Here is a 17548-nt window from a genome sequence, read left to right as displayed (position 1 = left end):
TGCTCATGGTTACTGGCACTGTGAACTTGATGAAGAGAGTAGTTACATGACCACATTCATCACTGTGAATGGCAGATTTCGTTGGTGTCGTCTCCCATTTGGTCTCAAAGTCAGTTCTGAGATATTCCAGTGTAAGCTCATGGAGAGTCTATCAGGTCTTCGTGGAGTGGTCAGTGTGGCTGATGACATTCTAGTTTATGGACATTCTGAGGGTGATCATGATGAGAAATTGAGAAATCTACTTGATGTTTGTGCTAGAAATAACATTAAGCTGAATCACCAGAAGAGTGTGTTCAAGACCACTGAAGTTGAGTTCCTTGGTCACGTCGTGACAAGTGAGGGTCTAAAACCTGATATGAAGAAAGTCGAAGCCATTCTTAAAATGGAAAACCCCACCGATGTTGAGGGAGCTCGACGTGTCCAGGGAATGGTAACTTATCTCGCAAAGTTCCTTCCACAACTCTCCACGGTAATGGATCCTATTCGTCTACTCACTAGACAAGATGTGGAATGGGAATGGAGTGAGGAACAGGATCATGCGATGAAAGAAATAAAGAGACTAGTGACTACAGCTCCTGTACTTGCTTATTATGATCCTGACAAAGAACTTGTGATTCAATGTGATGCCTCGAGCACTGGTTTAGGCACTGTTTTACTACAAGAAGGAAAGCTGCTGTGTTATGCCAGTCGTGCCCTTACAACTACGGAATGCGGGTACGTGCAAATTGAGAAAGAGTGCCTGGCAATTGTGTTCTCGCTGGAACGTTTCCACCAATATACGTTTGGACGGAAAACCATTGTGCATAGTGATCATAAATCACTGTAAATGATTGTACGCAAGCCACTGCACAAGTCCCCAAAGCGTCTTCAAGGTATGATGCTTAGACTTATACAGTATGACATTGAAGTTGTATATAAGAAGGGCAAGGAGATGTACATAGCTGATACTTTATCTCGTGCATACCTGCCTGATGATACTGAACACAAGGATAGTTTTGCTAAGATTAATGCTGTTGGTCACCTAAGAATTAGAGAAGAAAGGCTTAGACAGCTAAAGAAAGCCACTGAAACGGATGATACTCTGCAAACTCTGAAATCAGTCATTCTTAAAGGATGGCCAGACTCAAGGCAGGAACTGCCTACTCAGGTTACACCATACTTTTCCTATAGAGATGAACTGACCTTACATGATGGATTGATCTTTAAGGGAGAACGAGTCATCGTTCCTGAGAGCATGCGTAAGTAGATCAAAGACCATCTCCACATATCACATCTTGGAGGTGAGAGTATGTTAAGATGTGCACGTGAATGCATATTTTGGCCTGGTATGTCTGCAGAAATCAAACAGCTAGCAAGTGTTTGTGATGCCTGTCAAACATTTGCTAAAGCTCATAAGAAAGAAACACTCATAACTATAGAAGCTAAAGCACCATGGGAAATTGTTGGTGTTGATTTATTCTCATGGAACAACAAAGACTACCTACTAACAGTTGACTATTTTACTGGATACTGGGAAGTTGACCTTCTTAAGAAAACTGACTCCCCTGCAGTGATTAGGAAACTGAAACAACACTTCTCAAGATATGGTGTTCCTGTACAACTAGTCAGTGATGGAGGACCTCAGTTTGATGCCAAAGAGTTTGAGGACTTTGCTTATGAATGGGACTTTGAGCATAATCTATCTTCACCTGTGCATCCAAATGCAAATGGAAAAATTGAGTCTGGGGTAAAAGCAGCAAAGGCTATGCTCTCAAAATGTGCTCAAGACAAAACAGACCCCCAGCTAGCACTCCTTGAGATAAGAAACACACCAACTCAAGGAGCAGGAAGCAGCCCAGCCCAACGCCTTCTCAATCCTCGAACTAAATCTATATTACCCATGGCTGATGTACAACTCCAACCTAGGGGAATGGATTTTCTGAAGGAGGACCGGTGTCGGCTCAAGTTGGAACAACAACGACAGTGTAAGAACTATAACAAGAATGCTAAGGATCTTGGAATTTTGCAAGAGGGGGATACTATCAGACTGAAACCTTTTAGAAAAGGCAACAAAAAATGGGAAAAGGGTGTGGTTGTTAGGAGACTCGATGAAAGGTCGTATGACATCGAAACGCCTTCTGGGAAGTATAGAAGAAACCGAATCGATCTAAGGAAAACTTGGGAAACTCAACCTGAATCGTCGTCAAGGAAACCAGAAGTAGTACCACCACCCGTGGAAATGGAATCTAGTACTACCTCCCAATCACTAGAAACACCAGTGCAAGTGGAAACACCTAATGCGGTTGCTGAGGAACAGACACCACCTATAATACCCATACGGAGATCCTCACGGACAACTACGCAACCAAGCTACCTTAGGGATTATATCACGAGTTAAAACAAGAGACTAATCTGATGTTAAATAGTTGATTGTATCTTTTATTCTCATTGTTTACATGTTGTCTAGAACTGAGAACAATGTTTATCAGCACGTTGCTATACGCAAGGACAATTGTTAGTTATAAGTATCTGTTTCACTTCCTCAAAAGAGAAAGGATGTTACAATATGTGGGTTCCCTGTGGTAAGAACAATAAAGTCCCGAATGCAGCCCTCCATCTTGGCTACAGAGCTAAACACTGGTGTTGTTGTCTTTCTCTGGTCTTCTCGTGAGATTATCTACTGTTAACCGACATCTTGAAACACCCTCTGCGCTGTTATAGTAGGATTTATTAGGTTATGAAAAAGAAGGCCCAGTCTCGACTACTAATCCTTAGGCAGGTGAGGGCTTTTCGGTGGTTGAGGTTGTGAAGGTGACTTGCTTGTGAAGGTGACTTGCTTGAGTAGGTGACTTACTTTCAAGGATATAATTTCCAGAGTTTCTTTAATTTCCTGAGTTAAATTGCACAGCTTTTCAGAGAGATCGCTGAAGTATCAATTGAAAAGTGTAGTTGAAAGGACGCATCCTTGCCTCGCTCCTATATTACAATGAAAGGACTCCGATATTACCCCGTTGGCTTTGACAACTGCCAGGTCTTTGCTGTACATTGATTTTCGACCAGCCAGAGAGTGTCCCGTGGCTTTGTCAAACAGCCTCTCTCTAGGGATTGTATCGAAGGCCTTTTTAAAATCAATAAAGCAAGTAAACAGCTTTTCCTAACCCCCTCCCCCCGCTTCTTTGTTTTCGCCCGATGCACTTCTACTCCTTGAAGTATGAGCTTTTTTGCTTTTTTCTTGCGTCAAAAAGCAGGCCGTAAGTCCTGGCGTTGTTATAAAATAATACTCGGAACTCTAATATCGAGGAAGCTTTTATTACAACTTCGAAGTCGAGGCAAACAATTCACAAGCAAAATAATTATCGAGTGAGTAAAGAATTAGGACAGAGAGTTGCCAATATAAATACGCCATTTTATCGAAATATGTCATAAATATTTGCGGGAGTTTTTAGAAAAGATGAGCATCGAATTTTTCTCGCCAAAAATCTAAGAACTTAAGTTAACTATGCTAATGCTAATAGCTGTTGTTTGCTATGATCTAATATAGACCGTTTGTCAATGTTGGTTCATCTGAAAATCTAAATATACTTTTTTTTTGTCCCAGAATATGAGAAAGATACTCCCATGTTTTTTTCTTCTTTATTTCGCGTAGGAAAGCGATTGTCTGAAACCTCTGCTAGCTTTATTTGTTATTGTTTTAGATTTTTTTTAACCAAAGACCCCCCCCCCCCCTTCCCAATCATACGTGGCCTGCTACGGCCCTGCTTGTACGGTGATTAGAAATGATTTTTATGCCTTATAAACAACATTTCCTCATCTAAGTCTTAAAACAATGTTACATTTTTAGGTCTCATCCGATATGTCCTTTCCATGTTCTTCAGTATGCTAAAGTGCTGTTTTACTATCTCGTTTCCCGCAGGCTGTGTTCCTCCAAAAGTTCCATATCATTTGGAGCTAAAGTCGGCACCGGTTGACATCGCCCAAACTTGCTATAGTGGATTCTGTTTTTCTTTATCTTTAACTTTTGTACACACGTGAATCCTTCGGCACAGCAATGCTGAGGATCAAAACGAAATGATAAAATGTTAACAGAACGATAAGACTATAAGTAGTAAAGTGTAACACTCTTTTTTTATAAGAACGTCTAATTTTCAATTGAGGCTAGGCCGTTCTTTCTTAACGTCGTTCTTAATTTTTAAGAGGACATTAAAAGCACAAATGTGTGTATGCTAGTGTGCTAAAATTCCACTAAAATTGTATATATGTGTATAAAGAATATAATACTCAATGAATTATTAGGAAGAAAATTACACTAATGATCAATAGCAATAATAAGGTTGTTACTATGAGCACGATTTGATTCTGTATTTTAGAACGCACTGAACTGAAAAGAACTGAAAAATATTTTTTTATATATATCTGAGCCTCAAGCCTCAAAATGTTCTTAGCATGTTCTTAAAATTTGGCGAAATCTCAGGCTGGACGTTCTTATAAAAAAGGTCCTTTTAAAAAAAGTGTAACAAAGTATTTATCCTTGGTATTGTTGGAGTTTTGGTAAAGCAGGTAGCTTATTAAAAGGGGGAAAACGAGCCTAAGCAAGACGTTACTGATATTATACTTGAGCATTTTGATCTGTATTTAGGACCCACTTTTGAGTAGTTTTAGTCCATATCAATAATTACTTCTTCGAGATTGGTTCGTTACCTTTCTGGAGTGTACTCTGCAAAGATCGCCAAGTTTTCCACACATTATCATAGAAAATGACTTGTGCTTCCTGCTAGTGCTCGCAGACTTCATTGACGGCTAAAAGAAAAATAGAATTTATCAGAGTAGCGGCCGGGCGAAGGCGCAGTTGCCCCGTTATGGCTCAGAAGGTGCTTCTTCCCTCTTCCTTCTTTCCCTCTTCGTTCTTCCGAACACAGGATTTACCATCATACATATGATTGAAAGAACATTTGCGTTGAAAGTTATTTCATTTCATGATAAGATTACATTTTCCGGCGTAACAACCATGGTCTTTGATGAATAAAAAGGCCATTGAAAATGTGGCATATCAACAAATTTTTTTTTTTCAAACGCTATATAAGAAATATATAGAATTATTGACACTTACCCTGCCCTCTACAGAGTTCAACAAAATGGCACAAATTAGAGCTACACTCAGGAGCTTTGAGAGGGTCGAGGCTGTCAATTGGAAACACACAGGCTGCATAATTCCTGAAAAAGTAGCGGGAAAATAAATAAGGTATATGAATAAGCCCTCGGCGAAAGACGCGCATAGAATGCTACACTCTGCATCGCAAGGCTTGCTTTTATAGCGTTTTGAAACCACGCGCATTTGTTTTAAACATTGTCTGTAGATTATGTCTAGAGTCTCTTCTGCCAGTTCTTGAGCCTATTTGATTTAACGTTATCTATATCAGCTGCGAAAAAAGGAATACTGTTCTCAAAACATTCGCAATTTTACCACCCAGGGACCAAGAAGGTTCAAGACAGGAAGTTGATACATGCTGCAAAACAAGTTCCTTTCAGATGCGATACAACCTTTTCTAGCGATTCTGTTGTGAACATCCTGCAATTATGAGATTGTCGGTCAGCCAATATCGAGCAAAATATAAGAAAATAAGGTTCTATATTAAACGATTTGCTCGTGAATGCGAGTACGCAATGCTGTTCAATTTGTTTATAATACGCCTGCCAACTTACATAAAATGTACTCTTGATTAATTATTATGTACTGTGTAAACCCGGTACTAAGAACACCATTAATTTTTCTCTATATATCTTGATAACTGAAACTTTTTATTATTATTTATTTCCCTTGTATGGGCTAGTTATCGGAATCAAGTATCTATTTCCTTGATTCGTTCTATCATTTTGTTATTGTTTTGCTTACCCTCAATGTACCCCTTGTCCCACAAAACAACCTTATTCTTCTTTATTTTCTCGCATCTTAATTTTCGCGAATATGTTTTTGCACGTTTCGCGAGTCTTTAATTTCGCGAACGCGGAGAAAAGTTTTGTTTGCAGGGGATTTAATTTCGCGAATTTGAAGTTCAAGTTACTTTTTTTCGTTTAAGCAAAAATGAAGTAACCAACAAATGAAACAGGACCAGGATATTGAAACAAAACCAACACGTTGCCCCTTTTAAAAGTCAGTCTTACAGTAATAGAAAAGTGTTCTTGCTTCTAAGCTATTATCGATACTTTCGTTGGATGTGTAAGAACTTCTGGTAAGAACTTGGGCTGAGTAAGTACGCAGCTGCTTCTCGTTTTTTGTGTGGAGGTGCGGATATTGTTCATTTGCCCAATCAAATTGCAGCTGGTAAGAGCTGCGTACTGACCCCTTGGGCTACCTGTGACTTATGCTTTATGTCTACAAATAGCACGTTTATTGATAACCGAAAGTGGACCTTCGGCCCTTGTGGAGGGGTTCGCCCCCCCCCCCCCCCCCCCCCCCCCCCCCCCCCCCCCCCCCCAAGCAAACTGTGTTGTCAATAAAGGAAGAGCTCGCACCGCTGTAGATTCCCTCCTAACAGAGAACAGAGGCCCAGCGAAATACAAAGATAAGAGGCCTCTTCTAGCAGGGAACGCTGTAGAAAATGCTGGCTTACATTTTTTTTTTGTGGATAACTAATACACCGTCGATAGCCAGGTCGCCTTTTGACACCTTTTAAAACCATCTATGTTGATATATATGAAAGGGATCTTAATTTTCATTCAAGCTGTTGTCGTTTTTGCGAAGTTCGGCGAGATTCCAATTATTTATGAGTTCAAGTCTATTTGAGGTCTAAAAATTATGATTCATTTATTTTAATGGTCAGTCAAATATTTAATGAAAGTCAACAGAGATACAGAACACCTGTGAGCTCACCCTTAAATATTCTCTAATAACACAGATAAATATATAGTTTGGCATTATTTTGACTTTGAATTTGACTACAAAAGTTACCCTCCTGCGCAGAGCTTTCTGTGTCGGAGCGACACAGAAAGCTCTGCACAGAGGGTAGAATAGAATAAGTTAGTAAACAAGTTATTAGTAAGGAATTAAGAAAAGTTCCAACAGAATGATCAACAACAGTGACAAGACTTAAGCCATCAAAAGTTTACCGAGGCAAAGCTAGCTACTGGATGATAAATCCAACAAAAGCAGGTGTTTTCAATTTTCAATTGTGAAACAGCAAACATCAAATTTTTTTCCGAGGCGAATGCTTCATTTGCCCCATGCTGGCTACGGCTCTTTTGGTCAATTTCCATTAATGGACTTCAAGTAGACAAATAAGTTAAAAGATTATAGTAACAGTCTTTTAAGTGAGTTCGTAAGTGAGTAAGTAAGTAGATAAGATAAAGACCAAGTAAGTACAAATATGCAGTAAGTACCTTTCCTTCTTGAACTGCCGTTATCGCGTGAAGCTATAACAATTCAAGTGAGACATTCCAAAATCTAGAAATTCCTAAACATTTCCGGATTTGTATATCATACTGTTCTCCAAAGTGGATAATAAGCGACTGCTGTCACAAAGTATGAACTACCTATTGAGTCTATTTGCCAATTAACCATTAAAAGTCAATCTACTGGTGCAAGTAGGGGATATTTTCCCATGGATTCTAGAAACAATAGCTTCCCATCAAATGAACAATACCTTCTTGAAAGTGGCAACGACAGCGTAGTGTGAAAGTCCATCACCGCTTTGATTTTCTCTCATCGAAGAGGCTGCTCGGGGTTTGAGGGTCTAAATTGTCACTTGATAAATTCTCAAATAAAAATCTTCCATATCTTAATATCAAAGATAATTTTTTTAACAACCTCTTGCATCCAATGAAATTGAAGTTCCCTTCAATGGCATCCAAAATTGAATTAGAGAGGTTATAGAAAAACAGAAATGTCCGCATTCCAGTTTGTTTTTGATCGATACTGCGATCGTTCGCAGTAGGCTCTTGTTAGGGCACTGTACTGCAGCAAAACTCTTCTTTTGTCCTACCATCCCCCAAGCTACCATAATTATTATAATTCTTAGGGCTTGGGTAGACTTTCTCAAAAACCGTTGTTCGGCGCCTCTGTTAGCCGCCATTTCTGTCATCCTAGCAAAGTACTAAGTGTGAAAAAGCATCATTTCCATCGGCTGATTTTGAGAAGCCAATGCGATATTTTCGATTGAGTTTGGTAAATAAAGTATTAATATTTGTTTTTGATGGTTATCGTAAGAATTTTACACATTATTTGCCTTCCAATTTTAAATAACAAAGGTGTGGCTGACAAGCGCACTTAGAGAAATTAGCTTTCTTTGGGAACTTTAAAATTGAAAATAATATCCTTAATAATATTTTATCAGATAGCAATCTGTCAATTATATGATCAAGTGCGTTTTGTTTTCATCCAGGTATGTCTTCATAGGTTTTCCCTTACCGTAAACTTGTAAAATGCTCGCTTAAGACTTTTTAAACAACGCTGTTTGATAAACTGATATAAGCACTGTTTGTGTGAATTCTGATGCTTTGTGGCCTTCTCACGAGGACAAGGTGGAGTTTGCCTGTCAGGTTTTCTAGCCACTAGCGTGATGAGCCTAGGGTCCTTATTAGGGTACCCTCTGTCCTATATTCTCTATGGTAAAAAAAAAATCTAGAAATAGGAAAAAATCTAGAAAAGATACCAATGAAAATACAATTTTCTTTTTTTTTCTTCAAAGCGTCATGTTCTTCATAATTACGTTTTTTTTATGTTTCAGTACCTTGTTAAAACAACGTTAAAGAGCTTGAAGTTATCGATGCCACTACGAAAAAAAAAGGCTTGGATGGGCAAACAAATTTCTCCACCTTAACATTCTACAGACAGAAATTTTCAACTTTTAAATTAAAACAGTTTTAGGTCTCGTCAAAATCTTTAACCCTTCAATCGGAAAATAAATTGACGTTATGTAGTCTGCAATTAATTTTTGTTGCCTCTGCAAAATTAGGTCAGATCCGTTTCCGGATTGTCTGTCTTATGAATATGAACCAAAGTATCTAACCATGAGTTTCCTAGCTACCGTTGAATTCCGATAATTCGAACATACAAGGAAAATGGGAGTTATTAATTACGGGTAGGCAAATGTTACAAGCACATGGAGGCAACATTAATTACTTGACCGCGTTCAAGTCATTTATAGGTTTCAAGTTATCAAAACTGAAGTTATCAAAACTGAAACATTGATAAAAACAACGTATGTTACAGATATGGTTTTAGTCAGTGATAGTTATTGTTTCCATCTTTTTAAATCCTTCCTTTCCCAAATTAGTTATTTACAGCGTCTATTTTGGGACACCAGATTGTGATCGCATCAGGAGATTGTATGAGATAAGGGGACGTTGTGGCCGTCAGAGTATGTTTGGGGTAAAGGGAGGGTGCAGAGATGGTAGAAGTGTTCTGTGCACCTGCACTGGGGTGTCTGAGGAAGTAATTTCCTTATCGCAGATAATCAAAGCAAAATTAAAAAAAACTAATTTACTAAATATCTCTACCTTACCCCTGCTGATATAATCAAGTGTTTATTTCCTGTAAAATGAGCTGTAAAAGCTGAATTACATACCAGACCTTATGGATACCATTTTTGTTTTGCACATAAAGAAAATACTCAACAAGTAACCTTTGTTCAACAAGTGGTCAGAAATAAGTTCTTTGTTCTATTAATTAAGCTTTAATGTAAGTGATAGTTAATAGCAAAGATTCAAATCAGAGGCTGGTAAATAGAAGCTCTAAATTGGAATGGAATCTATAAGGGACTACACAAAAGCCTAAGTTTCACATGGTCGGCTTCAAAGGGACAAGCCGCGCTTTCTAGAACAGATCAACCAATCGGAATGTGGCCTTTGGTGGTATCTGTACTTAAAGGGTCAAATAGATTCTATAGATTTTTGAGCAAAACTTGTTCGCGCATTAGCTTGTAATGAAAGGTGCTGTCAGTTCTAAATTCCTAGAGTTGAAATTTCAAAAAGCGACCATATTTTGTTTTCACGATTGTTTCCTTGCGCAATAAGACTATCAGTCTAACAGATTTGAGTAAGGGCATCGCGAGTAATGTCCTTCTAAGTTAAGCAAAAGTAAAGGGTCATTAGCAGAATGTTTAAAGCTGAAGAAACGTTTTACTTAAAGAGCAACGAGTTTAAGACCCCAACTAAGTGGTTAGGTAAATCTACACATCACTCATATTAATATATTTTCTTCTGGTAGAAAACCAGCACTTACAAAAATGTTTTCACTTACACAGTAAACGTTTTTTTATCTATCAGTTGAAAACGAACGGTTATCAATTGTATAATTTCCTTTCGAATACGTTTATTCGTCAGACAGGGGACGCTAATCCTCTTACTAAAGATATCCACCGATGACAGCGATATAATACTCAAAATAACCCATGGCATTTAGCATTATTTGGACCGGATGCAATTGGTTACTAAGTACTAAACTTTGGGGGTTGTGCAAATAACTACGTATTTCTCGTGTAAGTCTTGCGAAAACTTAGAGGAGATTACTCAATTTTACATAGCGTGTGTAAAGATCTTCTTCGAGTCTTGTGATTTTACGCTCGCACATAAAAAAAGTTGTTAAATCAGCGGGAGGCAATAACCAATGTTGCAACGAAGGTCATACAAATCCTATTAAGAATCTTTTCATTTGATAAAAGAGCAAGACATTTTCTAAGGAAAAGAGATTTTCGACCAGTCCATTTTAGAGTATATGGCACGGCTAGGCGCAAATAAACATTACTTGCATGCGAACACGAATGCGCGCACGCTACAATAACGTGTTCTCTAGTAGTTCGCCGCGGTGCGCGGGGTCCAGAGGTCGGTAGAGATCCTAAGCAAGAAATAAAATGTTCACGTCTTCAAAAAGGCAAGGAAAATTTACCTTTGCTATCTCCGCCCGCTCCCATGATTGTGCACAGAAGCCTGACACTGCAAAACCGCTCCAAGAGAGGGGAAATTCTAAAAAGGCCGCTCTTCATGACCGGTCACACTTTATTAAACGCGAGCGTGCTCTGATTGGCCGAACTACCAAGGCAATGTTACCGCGCCTCTTGACCCCACCCGCTGTGAAAAAAAAAACCTGCTCTCACACGGCTAGCTCTCTCCGCACACGTGCGAACAGTGTGGGCATAACTTAAATCTATTCAAGATATAAGTTCAGGTTCTCTTCAGGCGCGCAACCATGACACACAAAATAGATAGTTTGTGCAAGAAGGCAAAACATTGCGCAATTCTCAAAAGATACGCGCCTGTTATTCTTCATCCTGCTTTCTTGCTACTATCAAATATATACTAAAATTACTACCCTGTAAAGAATAGAGTTTCATATGACTTACACCAAGAGTAAGACTAGGGATATTGAGTACCTGCCAAGTGACCTACCTTAGGGAAGCGCTTCTGTTACAGTAGCTGTTTGATTAAACAATGCGATTACTGAATCGAATTCGAAGCTTCGTCGACTTTATAGATGTAAAGGGTTTCACCGGATTAGAACTAATGTTTCAAGGTCAAACCGTACTTCAAGGACTGTACATAAAGTCGTGTTAGTCGTGTTGCATATTCCTGTTGATTTACGGTCTTATTCTTAGTCTCTTTATTAGTATTTCCTGTCGCGGGGTGGATTTCCGCGTCCAAAAGGTTTCTACTCCGGACCTACATCCCACCCACCGTTTAAATTTGGACGCGGCATTTGCAAAGAGAAAACGCGGCCTTTTATTATTGGAAACAGAATAGAAAAATCAATTGACAGCAGTACTCGGCAAAGCATCGCTTCAGATGGCATAGAATCTGCAGTCTAGATTAGTTATCAAAACGTAATTGATCGATACTCGACCGGAGAAGTACTTTAAAAACTCTATATCTAATCGAATTGAAAGCCTTGAAGTTAGGTACGGTTTCACTTTTTAGGCAACAAAGTTTTTGGAAGAATTGATTCTACATTCTATATCCTGTTTTAGGGTTCTATACCTTTACGATTGTATATTACGTGATTAAAGCGTAATTTTAAACTAACAGGTTATATTCTAGATTATACGGGTCTCCCGGTACGGCTGCGCAGGAGACTAGTCTTCCGGAAGATGTTTTTGAAAATAGGCGTATGAATCAGGTATCTCCCGTATTTTGCCGGTAACCCTGCCGTGATAGGCGTATTCATCGATATTTTTATATTTTTGGTTGCAGAGCATTATCCTGTTGTGATTTTTCCTAGGGATTATTTTATGATTGCGGTTTTTATGGTGATTTTGCTCCAATGTGTTACAGTCGAGCACACCGGAGGGTGGTGAAGCAGTGAGCTCTTCACAAGATACAGTCAATCAACTCTAATTTTTTTCTAGCTTTTATCATGTTTGGCACATTGTGGTTTAAACCAGTTGTTCAACCTTTATTGTTATGGTCTCGTTGCGATACGTGATCGATATTGGACATATGAACGTTCACCATGACCTGTTTCCATGACGGCGTTGTTTCTTCTACTTCATAGAAGGGCATTCAGAACGAAAAGGGGAAGGAAGGTGTAGAAAACAATACAACAGGTCAATAGAATCTGTAGACGTTTAATAAGACAAACTATGGCACGTATGAAAGTCAAGGCCGCCAGATCAGGAAAGGCAGCCGTATGGGTCAAAGCAAATTACAACATGCAGACTTTTTATACTTGCACGATCAAAGGGAATTTGATTAGATAGAAGGAGAATGTTTTTGAGCTGTCCGAAATAACGCTAAAATCACTCTTCACTTATGAAAGTGCCTACGGCGCAGGCTTACGGCGCAAGAACAATACACGAGAGAAGGCAACAGTGGAATTCTACAGGTCAGCAAGACTCCTGCTCCAGGACAAGATCAAGCTTATTCTCACATGTAAGAAACAATGACCAGCAAGGCATGTAAGAAAAGACTGATGGCATAAAGCCCTCTTTCTTACTGAATTGCGCATCCACCCTGTTCAACGATAGAATAACAATTACAATACAGTATCATATGTTGCTATTCTAAAACCTATGTAAAGACCATGGACGCCCAGTAGGCGACCTGCACTACAAGTGATTTTTGGTTGCAAACTCACGCCGAAACAAAGACAGAAATGGCTACGGCCGTCACGCTAGAGAGAGTCGGAAAAATAAAATCTTGCAATGACAAAGAAACCTTCTGGCTCATCATAAGCACTGAGTATTCCTTTTTGTTATTTTGCCGCCAAATGCCGGAACAGGCACGAGTTTGCCATCCACAACGTCATGCGGTTTCTCAGTGCAAGTGGCTTATAACACTCTCTTCAATGCGCTCAGTGCAGTAATTGCCAATAATGTTGGGTTCGAGTTGCTTTAGTTGTCTTTTTAGAACTATAGGCTAAACGGTTATTAAACAAAGAAGGCAGTGATCTTTGAGAGAACAAGCTATTGCGAACCTAGATATTAATACGAGTGCCTCGTGGCGTATCGACATGCAGGTAGTTTTGTATACTTGGTTTTAGCTTCTTTATAAATATTTGTTACAATAATTCAACAAACTACAACATCATTAACAGCGCGTAATGTTCACAGCTATACACACAAAAAATAATCAATTTGCTCATGCGTTATAGGCCATTCCCTACTTCACGCCAAAATACAGAAATGATTTGGCATCGTATCAGTTATTGACGACCCTGTCCTCTATTTCGTGTAAACAGCGCGTGTGTACAGGCGCAAGTCAAAGAAATACGACCAAGTCGAGGTACCCGAGCTATAACCTGTTACAAAGCTACAGCAAGGGATGACAAAAATATCATAAACTCTTCTGAGCTCATTTATCGACCCATTTTATTCCCGTGCACATCGTTATACATAGGAGTGGGAAAAGTGTTCAAATTGTTTTGTGGTAGCTTGCACGTATCGTTTGCTTCAGAGCCTGAAAGTGAACCCTACCTACTACACACACACATTAAAAACACCTCTAAAATTTTCATTGTAGCCTGCAACCAAAGCCAGTTTTACTCAATATACAAAGCATACCGGATATACCATACCAATTTTTTTACGCGGGACTTCCTCTTAGTCCCCAGGCCCCCTAAGCCAATGCACACAGTATCCTTGCTACCAAAAAAAACATAATGATCTCTGGTTGCTACGTAACAAATGACCGCTTTATGGCGAACCGGTAAGAGGCATCCTACTCTCTATATTTTCTACGTTTAAACTCGACAAGGCTCTATCTGTACATCTCCTTCACTTGTGTGAAATCGCTATCGGCTCCTTCTCCCTTGGAATGCTACAATTTTTTCCCATTATGGTTGAACGGTATTTCAGTGTGGTTCCGCTGATCCGGATGTATTATGCCCATAATATCCCTGACGTCAACCACAGTGAAACTCTAAGATTTCGCAAGAGATTTGTACGCCCGCACGAGTACCCATCTTCCCATACAACCCTGATAATTTCTAATCCAGCGTAAGCTTCCGCTTTAACGTCCCACCATTTTACCTCCCACATGGGGCGGATGATGAAACCGGATGTGGTTCAAGCCAACTTTACCATACTAACAAAGCTACTGTATGCGAACAACCCTAGCTAGCTCCTTAGTCTTACATTTGCATCAGTCATGGTGGTGACCATATCAACCTGCAATTTGTTTAATCGTCAAGCATGGTCTAAAAATGAGGTAAATAGACTAGAATTTAGAGGAAATGTTTGCTTGTATGGTCCGCTTCCCATAATAGTTGGCTTGGAGCCCTTCTTTGTAGAAGAATGACATAACCTATTTCAAAAAAGGTTGTCAGTGCAAATGGCGAATTTCAAATAGTAAATGGCAGTTCTAAGCCCGAACGGTGCTTCTGGGTACTAATCATTCGTAAAATTAAAGGTGTTAAATAAAGTCTAGCAATGTCAGAGACATACATTGATGATCTTTAATGGGTAATTGTTTGATTTATCCATATTCTTCAGCATTTAGTAGAAATTTAATGAGACCCATGGTTTCTTTCGGTCCTAGAATTGCCATTTGCAAATCGCCATTTGCCGTTTCGCACTGACAACGATTTTTGAAATAGGTGTATATAGCTTTGGCAGATGAGTAGATTCCAAAAACTGTTTACCTCGCTAGCCAAATAAACTTTGTTTTAATGGACACTAAACAATTTTGTTGTCATTTTATTTGCGGTAGCGCCTTATCGAAATCTTTCCTTTCTCATTATCGTAGGCTGGCTGTTGGCTGGGTGTCCTCATTAAAAGTCAAAATATACTCTGTGGTCAATAGAAACCAAGTTTTTATTTAGCCGCGAGAGGTATTTTCATAGCTTGCACTCGCAGTTGCTTAAGTCCTCAATGCCTTTTTAGAATAGACGAAATTAGCCTAACAAGCCGGCTGACAAGCCTGCCGAGCCGACAGCTACAAGCTGCGCTTACGTTGTACTTAAGTAAGTAAATAAATAAGTAAAGTAGTAAGTCGTATGTATGTACGTGAGTATGTAAGCAAGTACGTTAGTTAGTCAGTCAGTCAGTCATTCAGTTAGTTAGTAAGTTACGTTGAATATTAGTAAGTATGTAAGTAAGTAAATAAGTAAGGTAGTAAGCAAGTACGTAAGTAAGTACATAGCGTTTTTTCCATCGAGTAACTGAGATAATTTGTTAGACTATTTCGAAATAAATAGATACTAGACTTTATTTTCAGATTTTATATTTGTTTTGTTGCAAATAGACCGTATAAATAGTAACAAAGCATGATTGATAAACATTTTTTAAAGCTAGTCACCACGACACTAGTAATAACACAGGTAGCCCAACATTTTGCGTGTTCTTTGGTCGTATTAAAGCGCCTTTTTCAAGATTCACGATTTTAAATTTTAAACGAACTTCGCAAAATGTAAACATAAACACAACACTAGACTACACATGTCTTTTCAGCAAGTTGTTTTTTTTTATTTTTCACTAATTTTGATTTTCGCCCTATGTTTACCGTAAAGTCGATAGGGACAAAGAAAGAGCTTGGGCTACCTGTGGTAATAATATCTGTGTTCCATGGTGTAGCACCCTACGTCTCTCAGTCTCACACTCTGGGGACTCGACACTGGATGACTCTAGTACTCAGGGTTATGCTGTAGCTTGTAGCTGCGCTTGCGTCACATCACTGGCAGCCAGTTCAACCATTGCAAAAACTCCCTGAATGATATACGTCCATTCACATGAGTGTCGATGAGTTTGAATGTTCTGTCGATATCATCTTGGTTTTTATGGCCCATCGAGTCCATCATCATCTTGAATTCACTTCTGTCCAACGAATTTGTCGCGCTCACATCAAATCTCTTGAAAAACCCAACAGCTTCGCAAAGTATGACATACCTGGACGAATCATCGATGTTTTTAAACTTTTCTTCACTTCTCAGCCATTTCACGAATTCTTCAAAGCTGATCAAATTATCCCCATCTTCGTCAAGCAGCAACGAGTAGAGCTCTGTTTGGTCGGGGTTCATCCCTAAATCAACTTGGAGCAAATATCTCACTTCCTTCTCCTCTAGATAGCCGCTACCGTTCACATCATATTTGTTAAACAAGCTTCGAAGAACCAAGCTGGGGACATCAGTACTAAAGAATGTTTTACCAGCTTGCATTTTGAAATATTTTGTCTATCTTCTCTTGTTGTTATATCCTCTGATAATCGATATTTTACCCGTTAGATAAAATTCTGTACGAATTTGCGCTTTATATAACATCAAAACGTCCATGCTTCTTTTTCCCCTTCTACGTATTATTCTTTTAATAGATTCCCCTCCTCAATGAAGACACAGGAAGAAATCGCCGTGCGTTCCGAGAACTTAAGAAAATGACAATCGGAAGTAACGTCCTATTTTAGCCGTGAGAGTTAACAGAATTACAGTAGCACATCTAGCGAGAGCTTATATTTTTCTAAAATGAGCAATTTAAGATTTCGTGGTATCTTTTCCCATACTATACCTCAATCTTTATTTCAAATCCAATAAATTTTTGTGAACTTACGGCATAAAATATCGTAACCAGCCGGTGGAGTCGTTACATAATTTGCCCTTTCGTGTTACCCTGTGATCATGACTTCCTTTTATAGCTTCAGTGGCTAAAAATAGCCTTCAAACAGGTCGTTTAAAATTATTGCTTCACTATAACAATTTTTGAATAGCAAAGGTATTTCCGGTTCAGTATATTGCTATGATTCAAAAACAACTACAGGTCAAGTCTCTTCTAATTCTTCTTTATTGATGAAGACGCATTGATGCGTTTCTACTAATGTATTATATGAAGAATAAATCATGCGCTACGCTCATAAAACTAAGTTTTTCTGAACAGATTATCAGTTAAGCATGGTACTTGGCCTTTAGTAAATTGTTTCCTAAGTAATTTTTGTCTATACCATATCGACCCATACATAAGATCTTATGTATTCTACTTTCTATCATTTAGGCTCGTTTCCATTTATTCGCCCCATCGGCGAACGAATTCCGATTCTCCGCAATCGCCGATATCTCTACAGTGTGGCAAGCATGTGGATGCACAGCGACCGTAAAAAGCAAACCCTGGGGCAGAGGCTCCAAAGAAAAATTCACTACCAATGGAATGACAGCGACTGAGAG

At 39.0% G+C, this 17548-nt stretch overlaps 3 protein-coding genes across 3 annotated transcripts; 1 reads left to right on the top strand and 2 right to left on the bottom strand.

Annotated features, from left to right (window-relative positions):
- The first annotated feature begins 1327 nt into the window (after nt 1-1327).
- On the top strand, nt 1328-2377 carry LOC116603750. Its single transcript, XM_032365420.2, has one exon. The coding sequence runs from the start codon at nt 1328-1330 to the stop codon at nt 2375-2377; it is 1050 nt and encodes a 349-aa protein (XP_032221311.2).
- An 895-nt stretch (nt 2378-3272) lies between these two features.
- LOC116603710 lies at nt 3273-10982 on the bottom strand. Its single transcript, XM_032365315.2, has 4 exons — nt 10859-10982; nt 5087-5190; nt 4678-4776; nt 3273-4030 (listed from the first exon to the last, which is right to left on the bottom strand). The coding sequence occupies exons 1-4, from the start codon at nt 10953-10955 to the stop codon at nt 3875-3877; spliced, it is 456 nt and encodes a 151-aa protein (XP_032221206.1). The 5' UTR covers nt 10956-10982; the 3' UTR covers nt 3273-3874.
- A 4625-nt stretch (nt 10983-15607) lies between these two features.
- LOC5520446 (troponin C, skeletal muscle) lies at nt 15608-16660 on the bottom strand. The gene has a single exon (XM_001640232.3). The coding sequence runs from the start codon at nt 16553-16555 to the stop codon at nt 16067-16069; it is 489 nt and encodes a 162-aa protein (XP_001640282.2). The 5' UTR covers nt 16556-16660; the 3' UTR covers nt 15608-16066.
- Nucleotides 16661-17548: the final 888 nt, after the last annotated feature.

The sequence above is a fragment of the Nematostella vectensis genome, chromosome 1 (assembly GCF_932526225.1).
Source record: "Nematostella vectensis chromosome 1, jaNemVect1.1, whole genome shotgun sequence".
NCBI lineage: Eukaryota > Metazoa > Cnidaria > Anthozoa > Actiniaria > Edwardsiidae > Nematostella > Nematostella vectensis.
This window is presented reverse-complemented; position numbering and strand designations above follow the sequence as displayed.

What these genes read in the sequence shown, in the direction of transcription:
- LOC116603750 (XM_032365420.2), top strand. Translation starts at nt 1,328, where the DNA reads ATGTCTGCAGAAATCAAACAGCTAGCAAGTGTTTGTGATGCCTGTCAA.
- LOC116603710 (XM_032365315.2), bottom strand. Translation starts at nt 10,955, where the DNA reads ATGAAGAGCGGCCTTTTTAGAATTTCCCCTCTCTTGGAGCGGTTTTGC. An exon ending in AGCGGGCGGAGATAGCAAAG is followed by an intron (nt 5,191 to 10,858) that starts GTAAATTTTCCT and finishes CTACTTTTTCAG; the next exon opens with GAATTATGCAGCCTGTGTGT. An exon ending in GCAGAGTACACTCCAGAAAG is followed by an intron (nt 4,031 to 4,677) that starts GTAACGAACCAA and finishes TTTGATCCTCAG; the next exon opens with CATTGCTGTGCCGAAGGATT.
- LOC5520446 (XM_001640232.3), bottom strand. Translation starts at nt 16,555, where the DNA reads ATGCAAGCTGGTAAAACATTCTTTAGTACTGATGTCCCCAGCTTGGTT.